The following is a 17,591-nucleotide window of genomic DNA, read 5'->3' on the forward strand; positions in this document are numbered from 1 at the left end:
ATTGTAATTAAAGGTTATAGAAATACTTTCATGACTTTGTTTTGTTTTGACTAGGTTTGAATCCCGTCAAGACACGAGATTTTTTGTGAGCTTTTTCACACGTTGGCCTAGTTAGTCGGTGTCGGGGAATTGTTTCACACTTTTTGCCTAGACTCTGCAGTTTTTCATCCAACAAAACAGGCGAGCCGACTACAGAATACACCGAAATTTGTTACTTGTTTTGCCTTTTGCACCAAAAAGCAAAGCAAGCAACAAATTCCTCAGCAATGCAGAAACGGTGCCATCTATGACTTCATAAACTTAATGATTGAAATGTCCTTGCTAAGATTTATTCTAAAATTAGCAAATCATACCCGTTTTTTTGGAAGTGTTGGACTGTTTTGGGGAAACATATTTTGCTCCTCAGATCAGAGTTTGGGGCCAAACAATTGGATACTTTGTCATTAGTAGCACCCACACTTGCTGCGTTTTTTGCTGTGCTCTGAAATCAACTTTTATAGAAAACGTACCACATTTCTTCTTCCAGAAATGGGCAAAACCGATTGAAAAGTAAAGTATCGAACTATTCAATAATAATATCTTGTTAACGGACTATACATACGTATTTTGTATTTGACTGGTTGTCAGTGCTCTACTGAAAACACTGATTGAATTTTGAATTAAGTGAACTTTTTTTTGGGAACAATCGAGTAAGTCGTAGTTTTAGTGTACTTAAGTGGATAGTTTTCAAATGACTCTAGTCATCAGTCATATAAACTTCCTGGAATATTAATACTATACAGTACTAATTCATATATTACAATAAGTAGTTAGGTATTAAATTTGAAATGGTGCTAAATTTTCTTGAATGAAAATTGTAGTGCAAGTAAACGACATAATTGTATTATTGAAAACAGTTTCCTTCTTTCATTTTGCAGGTATCAAGGGACTGATAGAAGGACGTGTGAAATGTTTCCCGAATTCGGCAAAAGGGTTCCAATCGCTAATTTAGCGATGTCATGAATTTTTTTCTCATATACTGGTTTAAGATGTTGTGCCGTGTGTCTGTTTCCGATGCATTACGGTTCGTCCGTTAAGATTCTTTCATATGTTTTTTGTGTTTTTTTGTTTTTCATTTGTATTTGTTATTTAATGACCGATCTGTCGAGCCAAAGTATATTCATTTCTGTTTTGAAAGGACAAGTTGGTGTATAGTATGGAAAATGAAGCTCTGATTTCACCAAATAACTGTGAAAAACATACTGGTATGCTTTAGATAAGAGTTGCTTTTGTTCCCAGTAACCGAAATAGGTGATGTTTTTTACATAGCCCTTAAGAGAAATTGAACTTAAGGCACACATAATTAATTCACGAAAGAGAGACGTTTTGGATCATTTAGCAAAAAATTTACGTTGAATTTTTTTCTACTTTTTATTCGTCATATTTAAATTAGTTTTAGTAGAAATTTAGGAAACGACAAAAGCAACAATTTTTGACAGTAAATGGATGCAAAAACATGTGAATAAAACAAAAAGAGTAGAAATATGAAGTCGCTTTATCCCATTTGTTCGCTTTCGTTTAGTTTTGGTAGCAGTGATGTCAGATGAAGAATAAGTATACAAAACATTTAAAAGATTGTTAACGTAGCATTTTCAAGAAAAGTGCTAATATATATTTAAACGGAGAAACTGAAATTACATGTAATCACTCGCAATTAACTTATAAGTATTATAAAATGCTTAACGAATGAGCTGAGATGCAAGGTCCTACCTTTCAGTGATATTTGATTCATGGTCGGATAATGTCAACTATGAAGGAAAAATAATTGTAATGGAGTTTGTGGATGTGCTTGGGCTTTTGTTTTATTCATGTGTTAATGCTTATTTTTTTAAAATTTGTTATGTAACTCATACTTCAGACGTAGTATGATGTTAGTATAATTATTTATTCCAGCTGTTATCCACTTTATCCAATAACCGCTAAACAACCAGGAGATATATTTGACATGTGATTAAAAGTATAAGTTTCAAATCGAGAGAATATATTATAAGAAAAAAACCATTTCACACATTTTGATATGATAAAAGAATAATATATGTATTAAATCATATCTTTTTAACAGCATTCTATTTAAACAGATATAAAATTATACGTTCCATTAATTAATTAATAATCTGTTAATTCTTTGTATCTCATATGTGATAATCTCCTGATGGTAGATATAAACGTAGTTTCCAAAGGGTAAAGGATAAAAACTTAGCCATTCTAGGGCAAATGTGATAGTGTGAAATGCTGTAAATAATATAGTGACAATCTTTAAGTGGATGCATTTATATATTTAAAACTAAAAAAAAAAAAGAAATCGGTTTTGTCTTAAGCATAAGAAAATCGTTACCTTCGGCGTTTAAAGTGATCATTGTGAGTTTCCTATGTGGTGAATGTTTTAGTGAAAAAAGAAATCAAATTTGCATAACCATTTTTTAGCTAAATTTTTGAAAGCTGTTTGTACAGACTGCAAAAGCATGATTGTTGAGATGTTTATAATTTCAAGTATTTAAAATTATCAATAATTTTAAGTATTTTGATTAAGTTTTTAATTTATAATAATTTAATAATTATTCGAGCTTTCACATTATTACGAAAAAGGCACTTTTTAACTTGAGTAAACAGGGCTTTTTTATTTGAAATTGACTCGAAAAATATCTGCACGCTAGAATAGTTACCCCTTTTATAAAATTGTGATGCTACTAAGTCCAAATAATTGCTTCCCAATCATGTTTTAAAAGACTATTAAGAACACTGATATGCAGACACACATAGCAAATTCTGTGCAAAGTAATTAAGAACTTAGCAATAGCGATGCAGAGACGAAATTTTAATAGGGATTATGTTAGTATCTTAAAAACCTTAATAGGAATAATTTTTCGTTAATGGCGTATCGAATTATCACAGGTTTATATTTCATGGTCTAAATTAATTATAAGCAGATGGCATTAATGTTTATAATACAGATAATTCAAAACTTGAAAGTTGAGATAATAATGTATGCAGCTTCTCCTAATTAACAATCTCTCTTAATTCTATTAAATTAAGAGAGATTGTTAAAATTTCATTTTTCTGTTATAAAATAATTCTTTTCAAGCATTAATAGTACGTAGACGGAATTCATTAAATCGCAATGAGAAAACAAAGCTCCTTGAAATTAGTGAGCGCTGAGAAACCATTGCCAGGGAAGATTTAATTTCATTTTAAATTGAATTTCAATTAAAATTTAAAATGGAATTGATTTTTCAAAATGGAATTGAAATACATAAAGGCATAATAAATGTGGCAGTGAAATCACCTGTTATTATAGAAAAAAACCCTTAAAAAAAAACATTATTCGTATTATACAATTTTTGTAAATGTTATTTTCAAAATTTAAACCCGAAAAAATTTATTTCTGATCGTTAACCAGCATTATCAATAATTATCAACAAAATTGTCAATAATTTTGCTAATCAGAATTTATTCTATACAGCGAGCACATCTTGTGTGAAATCGTATTAATCATTTTAGATAATTTTTTTAAAAAAAAAGTAATGCCAAGTGAAAATCGTTTATTTAAAGAATTAGTTTGAATTTTTTAACACACAAATTATTTCCACTTTTTAAAGATCACCACTTTAATATTAAAAGTTTAAAATTGTTTTTAAGGTGTACCTGTTAAACGTTAATAAATAAGCATTTTATATTAATTTTAATTAAAAATTATTAATACAGGAAGCAATTTCAAAAAACTTCAAATTGTTAGCATTTCACATTAAATAATCCCGCCAGGTACGAGATTATGCATATATGGTTGTTCCTAGAAATTTTTAAAAGGCAAAATTAAAATCATAAAAAAAAAACCAAAAAAAAATTAACTAGGAAATAAGTCTCTCATAAATTTATGCGAGACTTCATTTGCACATTTGTATGTTTTTAAAAGCTAAATTGTTTGGATTTTTTTTTCTTTATTCCTATATCTTGTTGGTAAAAGTTTAAGAGAATTTTTCATAGTCTTTATATCTAGTCGGAAGTGATCTGATTTAGCTATCTGTAATATAACTATTATAATTAATCATCACAGTACTTTAAATGTATAATTAGTCGTAATAGTTATGAATCGTAAACCATAATTAGCAAAACTGTTACCGAAAATTCTTGGCATTGCCCTCTGAATAAACAGACTGCCATATTTAAAATTACTATTAATCGACTGTGATAATACAACTGGAAGTGATAAAGATATAACTGGCTGCAAAATTTAACAATTGTACGATGTCATCCAATGCATCATTTAAAGATTTTAAGGTTTACATTTCGATATTTTTGTCATTGTATATAAATAGAGCACATTAGCTAATAATTTTTGAATTTTTAAATTAAAATCGAGTGGGAAGAATTTAACGCTTTGTTTATTTGGGTTAATGGATCAATGAATATTGCAGGGAATTCTTTCATCATTTTCCATGCCATAACAAAGGATAAATATATCAGTTATGAATAATCTCGTGTTAGAACGAAAGCCAAGTGATTATTATTATTTATGTTAAAGTACTGAGACACTAACGAACAAAAAAAAAAAAAGTGGAATGAATGAGTTTGACATCTTTGTATGCCCTGCAAGCGGAAGGAAGCTATTTTCTCTTCTAAATCGCTCGTGCCTCAATCTCGATGACATATCACACCATCAAGTCCTATAATCAGACATATCAGCATCCGTCTTAAACAGCAGGAATGTGCTAGTCTATACCCATATTTTTATGTATAAATACGGCTGCTATCTTGTTCTATAGTCCCAAAAGTAGTTGTGTCATTTTTGTGTGTGAACATAGTTATGGCCATTTCCGTTTTGGTGTCTTCAGCGTAGTTGCTATGCAAAGTTTAGCAGACTTGTGATCAATTGTATTGGCATATTATTCGTGTCGGCGTTAAAAAAAAAAATTGTTGTTTAGTCACCTGCAAGATGGGCGAAAAGTGAGAGAGAGAGAGAGAGAGAGAGAGAGAGAGAGAGAGAGCACGAACGAAATCTAGTGAAGTCTTGCACCAGAAAATGGTAGAACGGATTGTTAGGCAAGATTTGCTCAACTTCAAAAGGAAAGGTTCATAATAGCGAAAAATCGAGTCACACCTTCGGTGTAAAGTTTGCTTCAGCACAAACGGAAGTGGCAGATAAATGTTTTAAATTTTATATTATCAGGAAAGGTTTTAAAGTCATATTTTGTAATTGTGTAAATTATTTATAACATTATCCAGTGATATTTTGCTGATATAGCGTATAGTTTTAATTATATTCTGTAGATTAGTTAAAAAGAACGGCTTGTTACCATTGATTTATGTATTTTTTTTACTAACTTTCTTTACTTTAGTTTTTATTTAATGTTGTTCGTGAAGTTCCCCTGCATTCATGTAGTCAATTCATAAAGTGATATTGTAGGGAGAACCCTGTGGATGACAAAGTGACCTCTGTAACTAGATGTATGTTGTTCCTCGCTGAGCTGTAAGGTAACATGTAGTATATGACGCTTTATATTATATACAAAGCTGAACTGGGTACAATAATTTATGCAGGGTCTCCACCCCCCGTGTCTTACTGCTACCTGAAACAAACCCTACAAAATGTTGACGCATCAAAATCTGAACTGTTATCAAAAATATGTTTGTTATAAGAGTCTTGAATAATTTTTTAGAAAAAAATAAATAACTTGCATCAAAATTGTACTCCAAATATCATTATTAATCTTCTTAGTCTTTATAAAGGTATTCAGGTTCCAGTGACAGGGTACTGGAGTACTCACACACTCCTTTTATCGCTCAGGTTTCGTGGACCAAATTCTAGAACAGAAAACATTAAAAAAAGAGAGAAGATTTTGATAAACCCCCCGCTTTGAAAGAGAGCCGGCTGTGTGGGATGTCTTGTACATCATGCACTTGTTAAACTCTCACGGATCAGAGATACAAGAGTGTCCTGTGTAGTAATTTTACCGATTCCATTTTGTCCTCTCTCTTTAAACTTGTTTTGCAATTTGTTAACGATGTCATAACAATTCACGATTTATGTTTTTCGTTTTCATTGACCGAGTAAGTTAATAGCAGACGAGGTCAGAAATGCCTTAAATGATTCGCGAAACTCCGGTTCACTAACTGCAACTTGAAATCCGTCCATCTTTTGGCCTAGAGAAGTAGTGGTGGGGAGCCTAAGGGCAGCCGTGATCTTAGGAACTTTGTAAAGTAGATTTATGTATCCTAGTTAGAAACTTGCTAATGTAGATCCGTTTTTTGTGTATTTGATCATACCTTGATATAAATATGGAAATATAGCTCTGTCTTAAAATATTGGTTACTAGATTAAGTTTCTCGTCTTACCGATTGGAGTCGACAGAAACGGGTGGATGCAAATATTCATATGACCGTGATCATCTGTTGTCGACTGTCTCTTTTAAAAGTAATTTACTGTGGGTGAATCCCGTAGCTAATCCTCCTGTTAAGTGTTTACAATTTAAACTTAGTGAACCTAACGGACAAAACAAAAAAAAGCAATCTTATTAATCTGTGAAAATTGTGCATTTTTCTTTCTGCTGTTGTATAATAAAGTATAGGTGCATGAAAAATAAAGCCGTTTGAAAGCAAATGTGTTATTTTATTGTGTCATACTTGTCACTTACTGAATACACTAAATTAACATTCATTCATTATTAAACGAATGTTATTCGAAAGAGTGGTTTTTGAATTTATTTTTGATTTAAGGAAGCTTTCCATTTATTAATAAACAAATAACTGTTAAACATAAACGAGCTTGTAATAATAAAATTTAACACTGTAAAATAGTGTTATTTCTTTATTAATAAGCAATTTCTGTTATATAAATATCACCAAGAACATAAATACAAACAGATTTTCTGTGAACTTACTGTGCTGTTAACGCCATCTCTCGACGAGGAAATGAACCAGCCAATTCCAATAATTTACAGATGACAATATTAGAAAATAAAATATTAAAAAATAAAGGTTGAATGACGTAAAGGTATTTCACCGGCTTATTTAAAACGCCATTAATCAGCTAATGAATGTATCGGGCTCATAACAAAGACGCAAAAGTCTTATTTAATAAATAAAAATATAAGAAAGGCATCCATTTTAAAATTTTACAATAACATGGCTGACCATTACCAGAAGTAGTGCAATAAAAATAAATCATTTCTTAATTGGAAGATTGCTAATTAGAGAGAAGATTTTTTTCCCTTCATTACGAGTGTAAATGGTGTTAATGGGAAGCAAAAACGACATTCAAGCTAAAAGAGATGTTTCAAGCTAAGATAGTTGTGACGAGGAACTTTAGTTTTCTTATCTTATCTCTTTTCTTATCTCCATCAGTTAATAAGTCAACGAGTTGCTTACTTATTAAACGTTAATAACCCTTTACACAGTGTTCTACCAAAACACCAGAGGCTGAAGTGAACAGAGAGCCTATATTCCTTTAGAAGCTATTAATATAGTCTGCATCGATACTTGTGTCACCTCCCTTATTGTTCGTAGTGATTTTTCCACTGACATTTGTCAATTTCATTTCGCCTGCTTATATTAACAAGGCGATGTGATTATATACGAGATGGTTACATGATTATACGAGTTAAGTATGTATTGTACAAAAGAATTGTATGCAATGCAATCGCCATAGTATATCATAACGATTCAATGCATTTTTCCCTTATCTACCAGAGATGGGAAAAATCCTTGAACTACACTGCATTAGCTATTTGGCTATTTTATGTTACCGTTGTACAAAAACTCCTCCTATCAAAGCTGAGACTAAAACTTATAATTTTTCATGTTCATGTAGTTGTTGGCATTAGATCATGCGGCGTCAAAAATTATTACCGCATGGCTGTCGAGAGCAAATGGATATTAATAACTCCGGGAAGGAACCCCGTAGCGAACAAAAAAGGTTTGCGTGAATAAGAGCGACAGTTTAGGAAGTTCATGCGTATATGTACTTGCGCATGCGTCATGTTTCTTCCTTAATCGAAGTGACATTAGCTCCTAAGGAAGAGTTTGGTTTTCCGGATACTAGAATTTATGTCCACGATTTGTATTCTACGTGATTTAAGATGTGCAAATAGTAAGGATCTACTAAGAGACAATTCAAGTATAAGATTGCAGAGGTTAACACAATACAACTACCGAAGTCGCCAGTGGATGAAAGATTAAAAATAATAATTCACTGCTTCAGAGTAATTAAATCATTCTCACAGCGCCTTTTGCTATTCTTGTTTGATATATTTTTTAAATTTAAGTATTTCCAACGAATACATTGCTTTAAGTACAGTAAGTGACAAAATAAAGTATATGGACAATTTAATCTGTATGCTGTGAGAAAGTTTAAGAGTACACCCATCATTTCTTCTACTCAGCTCAGAACTGCCACAGGTTAAGCGTACAGTTCGAACAGTTCCGGTATTTATAGTTTGGTATGTTTTATTTTGGTTCGTACTGTGCTTTAAAAGCTTTGCCATCCAACATGTTATGGAATGAATGCGAGAAAATCGAAGAAGTGAATAGCTCATTCACACAGCTGGTATGGGTTTCAGTAGTTTCTCCGAAACCACAAATATATTCAGCTGGATTCAGATCTCGATCTAAATATATTCAAAGCAGCCCCCACTACATATTGTACTCGAACTACTACGTTATTAAATGAATTATGTTATTAAATGAACTATCTTCAGATATCTGTGTTACATTCTAAGCAAATGACTGAAAAGTTTGTGTAATTATTCATATCACAATGCAAGATGAATGGTTATAAATTCACTATAGCACATTTTGTGAATTCCCTGTCTTAATCTTTTACCAATTATATTCCAAGACGTCATGGTAGGCAACACCAATTCACCTTTTCGAACTTAGAATTGGTTAAGATCGGAGAGGAAGACTCCTGCAAATAAGTTACTTCAATGCAGCTAATTTTAATGCAGGTATTTTAGGATGCATTGTGTGCTTTGTAGAGTCTTTCGCTCTCTGTGTCTGCTATATGCAACCCCTCTGTTAATCTTCTCCTATTCAACACTGAACGGCAAAACTAATTCCCTACTTTATCTGTATCGGAACTTCAGTTTCGTCATGTCATCTCCTTTCTCATTACCATCAGTTGATACGTCAGCGATTTGCTTACTCCTTGCCCGTTTCTCACAGCAGGCGGGTGGACCGGCTGGTCATTATATACTGGGAACGCCCTAACATTTCTCAAATCTAATGTTCTGATATATGATCAAATAACAAGTTTTACAAGCTATTTGCAGATCCTGTTGCTATTCGCCGAAGTTAGCTGTTTACCCGACCTTCGTGAATCAACCTTGTATTTGACTTGCTTAAACTGTCAAAAGGTTATTCCCATTAGTCCTACGTGTTAATTTAAGAAATGTGCTCTCTCATGACCTCCTGTCAGAATCACCATCGGATTGCCTGTCTTTTTATGCAATTATGTCCACTTACTCCATTTGAAGTGGACATATGGCTAGACGAGTATACTGCATCAACCAGCAATTTAACTGAAATGGTTCCTTGTACTTCATTGTGGAGAAGAGCGATATTTCGCTGGCTACCGATTGTATATACACTCGTAGACTAGCCAGCTGTCTTTCTGAAACGAAAACGTCATCAATGTAGTTTTGGGGCATACATTAAAACAGACTCAGTGTAGGCCCCAAAAATAGTCTCCAAACAATAACACCGCCGGCTCCAGCCTGCCGAACACCTGCATCCATGGTCTCATGTTGCACTTCTCCAAATGCGGATACGCTCATCAGCATGATACAGTTGAAATTGGGATTTATAAGACCAAGCTACAGATTTCCACATGTCGATAGTCCAGTGTTGGTGCTGCCATGCCCATGCAATGTGCAGTTTTACGTGTCTCTCAGTGAGCATAGGTACTCATGACAGCCATCGACTACCATAGCCTATACGAGCTAATGTCCGGCGTATAGTCCATGTGCATATTAGCCTAGCTATTTCTACCTTGTACTGGGTGGTTAGCTGAGCCAATGTGTTGTGTCCTTGCTGTGTTACGAGACGAGACACACAACGCTCATCACAGCGGTCGACCACACGTTGCTGTCGAACGTGTGACCTTTAGTTGTTTATTCGACTGCTGTTGAACATGTCATGGTAGATTCGTGATCACAGAAGGCTTAACCACGTTGGCTTTTGTCCAGATATTGGTACCTCCATGTCATGCTTCAACAATCATTACACGATCGGAAAGATCTCGACGCCAATCTATTCTTCGCAGACACTCAAAAACTGATCGCTATACGTGCGAACTATAGTCTGCAATAAAGTTCCCGGACTGGTGCTGTTGCGGTCGTATTTGATGAGTTTGAAAATGAACGGAAGTGGTACATTGTAGTTCCAACTTCCCTTCCTCCAGCAAGTGCTGGTACAGAGATCGGCTAGTAGGCTGACAGGTTTCAAGTAACAAACAGTTTCATTAGTAGCGATAGACACGATTTTTCAGTGGAGCAACGAACTAATTTAAAATTTTGCTTTAAACTGGGAAATTTAAACAACAGAAATCAATGAAATGATTTATGTGATAAATCGTCATAGTAGTGAGTCTGAATGGTATGGTGGTTCAAAGATGGACTTGAGGATTTCGCGATGACCCAAGGAGTGAGAGTCGGCCAGTCTCTCGAAATGAGGACAGAGTTACAAAAGTTCGGGAAATTTTGTCAAGGGATCGTAGTTTGACCCTGAGAATGATGGCTGATGAGTTGAATATGAATAAGGAGACAATTAGTCAAATTCTGCATGAAGATATAGGGAAAAGGAAGGTCTGTCCAAAATTTGTGAGCACAACCTCAGAGATGAGCAGAAGCAACGAAGAGAATTATCATCCGAAGACTTCATACAGACTTGTCATGACAATCCTAACTTTCTAGACTGCATTATCACTGGAAATGACTGTTGGGTGATTCAGTATGACTGAGGAACGAAGCATCACAGTAAGCAGTGGACATCAAAATCATTCCTGAGGTCTAAAGAAGTTTCGTTTACAGAAGTCCAGGATCAAGACGATTCTCATTATGTTTTTATACAAACAGTAAGTAATTCACAAGGAATTTGTACCTGAAGGGGAGAGTTGATGCTGCGCTTTACGTACTGGGGCTTCAAAGACTATTCACGTGCATTTCCCAGGTGCCCCAATTTCGAGAGAAAGGCAGCTGGTTCTTGTTGCCCGACAATGCCCCCCCCAAATTCCGCATTTATGAAGATATTTTCGAGGCAGCAATGTACAATGTACCAGCGGACTTCTTCCTCTTTCCCAATTGGGATTTCAGAAGTGGAATTTCAGAATGTTGAGGACAAAGAAAAACGTAACCACGGAACTGAATATCATTTCTCTGGACGCCTTCGCTGACTCTAGCGAAGTCAAAATAAATTTATTTTGATATCATTATCAAAGTATGTCTGCAATTATAAGATTTTTGCAAATTCTTCCTAACAGCATGCATATTGAATTACTATCGGTCAGATTTTCAGAGTCATAAATGAACGTACATTTTTTGTTGCAGTGCCTAGGCCTGAACCCAAAATCTTATTACAGTTAACTGCATACGTTGACCACCAGACCATATAACTACGCAACTGTGAGTTGTTTCATTTTCAAATTGACAAATGAAAAGTACTGCATATGGGTATTCAAAGCATTCTTGTATGTAAAGGCGGTAACAAGGGTTTCCCCCTATACGCCGCCGAGTCATCTAACGGCAAAGTGCCAAGGCCGGCACTAAAAAAAAAAAAAAAAAGATCTAATGAAATGTTTGTATCTTTATGTGTATATTAATGTGTGTTTTGTTGTATGTTGTAAGCCGGCACCTGGCATTTAGCAGTCGGGGGCAGGAGAACAAAGGCTCCCCCGACTCCCGTCCCAAGCCACGAGAAGGCAGCAAGGTTTTACTATCAAGAGACACGTACCAAGGTTGTCAAAAGGAGAACCTCAAAATAATTTAGAAAGGAAGAAGGGAAACGGGGAGGGAGGAACAGAAGAAAAAGGAACAGAAGAGAAGAGGAATACAGATATCCTCTAGAAATATAACCAGAAGAATAAAAAAAGAGAAAAGTAAGAAGACTACAAGGAACATGTAATTAAAAACTAATTATCAACAGCTATGCATATATACATACAATCAATTTTACCCAGTAATCATAATAAACCCAGTGATAATATCAACCATTAGGGCAGATAATAACTTAAAATCAAATTTAAAACTCCAAAAAAAAAAGGCAAGAATCATACCAATAAGCAATCGAAAGACTGCAAAATCAATACGATATTACAAAACCTTGAAAAACTTACAACTAAAACAGCCAATCAATCAGCAAAACCCCCAACAACACAATTAATGCGAGATAACAACACATAACAAGGTAATTAATCTAATACCACTTCCAAAACCCAAGACACAATCAGAGAGCAAGTCCAAAGAGACAATTTAAAATTTAACTTAACAATAATCAAGCAGTATTTTACGTTTTAACAAGTGATAGTCTGAACCCAACCCCGACACCAGAAAATTGGAATCAGGGTCAAGCTAGCAAACACAAATACCAAATTCAGTGTACAGGCTTTCACGACAGACACATCCAAATAAAACAAGGAGAAAACACTAATGTTGAGAATCTTCAACCAGTACTGACAGCAATTTACTAAACAGCCGCCGACCGGGCTAGCCGGGTGGGTAAAGTGCCTGCCTGGCAACCCAAAGGTCGCGGGTTCGAATCTCGCCTCGGGCTTGGATCCAAGTACTGCAAAAACCTTGGGAGGTGCATTATGGCCACAGAAGCCGATGCGCCAACAACTACCAAAAAAAAAAAAAAAAAACTAAACAGCCACGACAACTTCTATAATATACAAGTTCAGCATGAACAAACAAATAGAAGATAAAACAGGTAATAAAATCTAAAACCCTTTATGCAGCAACTCGCATGAAATCATTTTAAATAAGTTCAGGTTTAAACAACTATTAAGGTTATTAAGACAACAGAACCCCTGCTGCCAAAGACATATGATCCGAGCTATGGGTGAAAGACCCACTAAAGCCCCGAATCATCAGCTAAAAATAATTAGCATGAACAATTCATCAACAGAACAAAGTGAATTAACAAAATACAGTTAGCCATCAAACGAAATGGCCCTCTGCAACCCGCAGAGACAACAAAATAATATTTACATTATTAACAACATAGTAATTTTTTTTACAACCCTTAGAAGACAGTTCGCGATATTATCTTAATATACAGCTGAAGCCATGTAAGGCGCAGAGAATGCAAAATTCAATTTACATTACTAACAACACAGTAATTTTAAATCCTCAGAAAATAAAATTTACAACACTAATTGAGGTATGCAAAAGAATCATGCATAACTACTACTAATAATAAACTAAAAATACCACGCAAGTAACTATCAAAATACATTTAAATAATTGTGCCAGATAATTTAGCATTAAACAATAATTCAACAAGATAAAAGTTTATTGCCGCCCGCAGTAGGCAACAAAAAAAAAATTACATTAATTACAGAGAAGCTAAGTTTAAGCATTAATAATAATAACAATATTTAACTCAAATCATTATATACAGAAAAACTCGATCTAGAGCCGTTGAATAACCAGAACCGATCATAAAAAAAAGCAAGATGGGGCCAACTAAAACATCAAAAAAGAAAAACAGCACCCCAAGCAACCAAATCAGAGCAACCAAAATTTTTATCAAACAAGCAACAGCGCAGAAAAACCAAAGAAACCACAGAAAGTCCAAAGCAAAGAAAAGACAAAACTATAAATCAAGAGAAGCCAATCTCTTTTTTCCGCAAAAGTGTAAAAAGCATTATAGTTTTCTAAAGTCTCCACCAATTTTGGAAGCTCATCAACATGTAAACCCCCAGTGATCAGTGAAAATTTAGACCTAAAGTCAATGTACTGAATACAATCAAAAAATTAAGTGAGTGGCAGATTCTACCGCACTACAGGAACAATTTGGGAAAGGAGCAAGACCCAAGGAGAACAATTTTTCATTCAAACTTCCATGACCGGAATAAAAAAGCAGAATAAAGACCAAGAGAAAACCAAGCTAAATTTTTCTTATTAATTTCAATGACTTTTGGGAAGAATATGAAAGTAATACGACCTGTAGCTCCATTAATCCAGTCAAGCTGCCATCCAGAAAGAAATTGATCTCTTATACGTTGAATATCCAATTTTACGGCAAGATCTAAATTTAAATAATATCGATCCAGCACCGAATTTTTCTTTTACAATATTGAAGGTAACTAAAAATCACTTGAAATTTAACAGGAACTTTACCAGTAATGACTTGGAGGGCAGAGGAAGCAATAGTCATACAAGCGCGAGAAGCAGCTAGCAGAAAGAAACGTTGGGCCTGAGTCAAATATTTATTAACTAAGAATTTGGACACATTAGGACCCCAAGCACTAGCAGCATAACAAACTATAGGAAGAAAAATGCTTTTATGATAAATTCTAAGAACAGAAGGTTTGAGACCCACAGAAGCCTTTGTAATTCTGATTAACTTTCCAGTTAAAGTTTTTACTTTTTGTACAATAAATTTGGCGTGTTGAACGAATTGAAAACTGTCGTTAATGAGGACACCCAAATATTTGTAAGATTTAACAAGTTTTATGTGCTGGTCCAAAAGCCTAATACTGCGAGGACGATTGACGCTAAGGGAACCCTTAAACAGCATTTTGTTTAGTTTTGGAGATAGAGATCTCCAATTTACGAATCTGACACCAACTATGAAGATCCGATAAAATGTCATTGGCACGTTCCTCCAATTGGAGCCTAGAATCACCAGAAACCAGAACAACCAGATCGTCATCGGCATATGCCACTTTAGTAACAAAATCATGTTCAGAACTGAGCCACCCATCAAGGACCACGTTCCAGCACACGGGCCTAAGAACGGATCCCTGAGGGCAGCCACAAGTAACCGGTCTCCGAACAGCACACAGGCCAGAGGAGACAACAAGACACCTATCAGAAAAATAATCCGTGTTCAACCGGTAAAGATTGATAGAAACCTTAGCCTTCCGGAACCTCTCCAGGACACTTTGCCACCAAACGACTGCATATGGGTAGCAGTAATCCCACAGTAACGTACCATCTGTGTTGTACTACACTCAGAGTAATGAAAAATGAATATGAACTGGGGGTAATTGTGCAGCCAGATATGTAGTTATCTGAGCAGTGCAGGCAGGCTGTTAGGAGAGCCGAAGGGGTTTTTTCAATGATATACAGGAATTTTGCTAGCAGGGATAAGGAGGTGATTATCCCTTTGTATAATGCCATGGTTAAGTCACATCTGGAGTATTGTATGCAGGTCTGGAGGTCTCATTTTAGGAGGGATGTTACGATTGCAGAGAAGGGTAACCAGATACCAAGAAAGGCTTCATGGTGAGGCTTCAAACTGTAGTGTTCTGCAAACTGTAGCGTCCGGAGACTAGCACCTACAAGGAGATCTGATTGAGGTGTTTAAGGCTTTGAATGGATTGAGTAAGCTCAATGTCCTTCTTCCTCTTTCTCAGATTACGCACATGAGGAGGAATAAATTCAAAGTGAGGAAGGGCGGTAGCAGGATAGTTGTGCAGCAGTTTGCCTGTACCCAGCAAGTGGTTAATTGTGGGAAAAAACTTCCATCTGTTGTTGTGGAAGTCAATGACTTGAATAAATTGAAAAAAGAACTGGACAGACTCTTAGAGGGAATGACAGGTGAAATGGGAAGTTTTTTGTTTTACTTTTAGCTGATGCTGTATTTTTGGATGAAAGAAACGAAGCTTACGATGCAAGTTAATGGAATGCAATAAACTGTAGTACCAAATTCATGTTTGGTACTACAGTTTAGTTTTATAATTAAAATCTACGTCTACAGAAAACGGCAGTACTGCTTATTAATACAAAAGGTATTAATATTTGTGGTTTAATCCAAATGTGTTGAAATAGCAGCGTCCGCCTGCTTACTTCTGATAAAAAGAAAAAAACGAAAAGTGAAATGCAAGAAAACGTATTAAAAAATTAGATGACATAGTGTTTCTTATTAATCCGACGTGTTAAAAGGAAGATAATTTTTATCGAAGGGATTTCTGATACGTTGCTTGAAAAGAATTCGAGGATAAAAATAAAATCTCAGTGACGAAAAAAAAATAATGGTAAGGAGAGTGAAACATATATAATCGCAAATCTTTAAAGAATAAAAAAAAACCCAGGTTCCCCTTAATGCATCTTCTGATAATCCTTTAATGGAGTTTACAGCAAAATGGGCACATCCGATTATTCCCACGTACCTGAGATTTCTAGGAAATCAAGGAAGGTTTCTTAAAACTGCCTCCGGTTATCTTCAGGTAGGAAAGTTTTAAGTAAAAAGTGGAAACGAGATGAGAATTATTAAGATTAATTCTCATCTCGGAAAAAACTATACACTGATTATCAAAATATGTGTGTACTGTTCTGATGAACGGTCCCTTAACCTCAATCTATGATCGCTTTTGATCTGGCTTTTTAGCCATTTGCACTTCAGAAAAGTGGCTATCAGAAATCATTAATCAATTAACAATAGTCCCAATAATATCATATTGGGACTATGAACAATGCTCTTCGCTGTTTCTGGAAAAGCCCTAGTTTGAAAGAGCGAAATTTTCCAGAAAGTGTACAGAAGGAGACATCGATATTCTGGAAAACTGCCCTTCCTGAATTTCTGGTTGACAGTATTCGACGAAATCATATACTTTGGAATCATAAAAACATACTTTCCATACTTTCGAATCATAAAATCAAAAAAATACACGTAAACCTTCTAGTTGTTAAATCACTTAATATTCGGTGAAATCATAAAAATATGCAATATTGATAAAACTGCCTCTATTTTCACAAACATTTTTTTTAATTGGGGCCAAGAAAAGTGTAACGATGGAAGAACAATCAGTGCAAGGTATTCGAACCTATAGAACTTTAATATCTTGCATAAGTTGAATGTTGAGAAGATAGAAGATATTGGAATTAGACTCGATTTTTTTTTAGATTGTAATTATTGAAAAAAATATGTGAAGGAAGGTATTTCCAGAAAACAGACAGACAGAGGGGATAAATTAAGAAGCGGAAACGTTGGTTATGTGAGTTTATAGTCGGACAGTGATCGGACGTTGACTAGTTGAGGCACGTGTATAGACTGGTTTTGAAGAGCATAGAGGAATTACAGATACCAATTCAGAAGAACAATATGACAATAGCCTAATATGACAATTTTTTTGTCCTACGACTCTGATTGGAAAAAGCCTGAGTTGCATTCCCCTTCCTCCTCCCAAAGAGGGGTTGCATGCTTTTATTTCTCCTGGCAACAGAAAAACGAGTTTGACTGAAATGGCAACTGTTGGACCATAGGTTCCCAAAGTGGGCGGTACAGCCCCCCCCCCCCAGTGGGCTCTGAAGCCTTCTATGGGGACGATAGTGGAATTGGGGGGCGTTAAGGCGGTCTAGGGGTCGGTAGCTTCAGAAGCAATTGGGGGGCGTTAA

At 35.0% G+C, this 17,591-nt stretch overlaps 1 protein-coding gene across 4 annotated transcripts in view; it reads left to right on the forward strand.

Annotated features, from left to right (window-relative positions):
• LOC150080186 (protein couch potato-like) overlaps positions 1–3,527 on the forward strand; it is a 204,246-nt gene extending 200,719 nt beyond the window's left edge. For 3 of the 4 annotated variants that reach the window (XM_090381800.1, XM_090381798.1, XM_090381802.1), the window contains one exon: positions 918–3,527. Coding sequence is in view for 2 of the 4 variants with exons in the window: in XM_090381802.1 (XP_090237928.1) it covers positions 918–932 (15 nt within the window). In the remaining 2 variants the exon portion in view is untranslated. Of the gene's footprint in view, positions 1–896 lie in introns of all 4 variants that reach the window. The other variant, XM_090381801.1, reaches the window with a different exon arrangement.
• The last annotated feature ends 14,064 nt before the right edge of the window (positions 3,528–17,591 follow it).

This window comes from Mastigoproctus giganteus, chromosome 9, assembly GCF_048544385.1.
Source record: "Mastigoproctus giganteus isolate SK-2022 chromosome 9, ASM4854438v1, whole genome shotgun sequence".
Classification (NCBI taxonomy): domain Eukaryota; kingdom Metazoa; phylum Arthropoda; class Arachnida; order Uropygi; family Thelyphonidae; genus Mastigoproctus; species Mastigoproctus giganteus.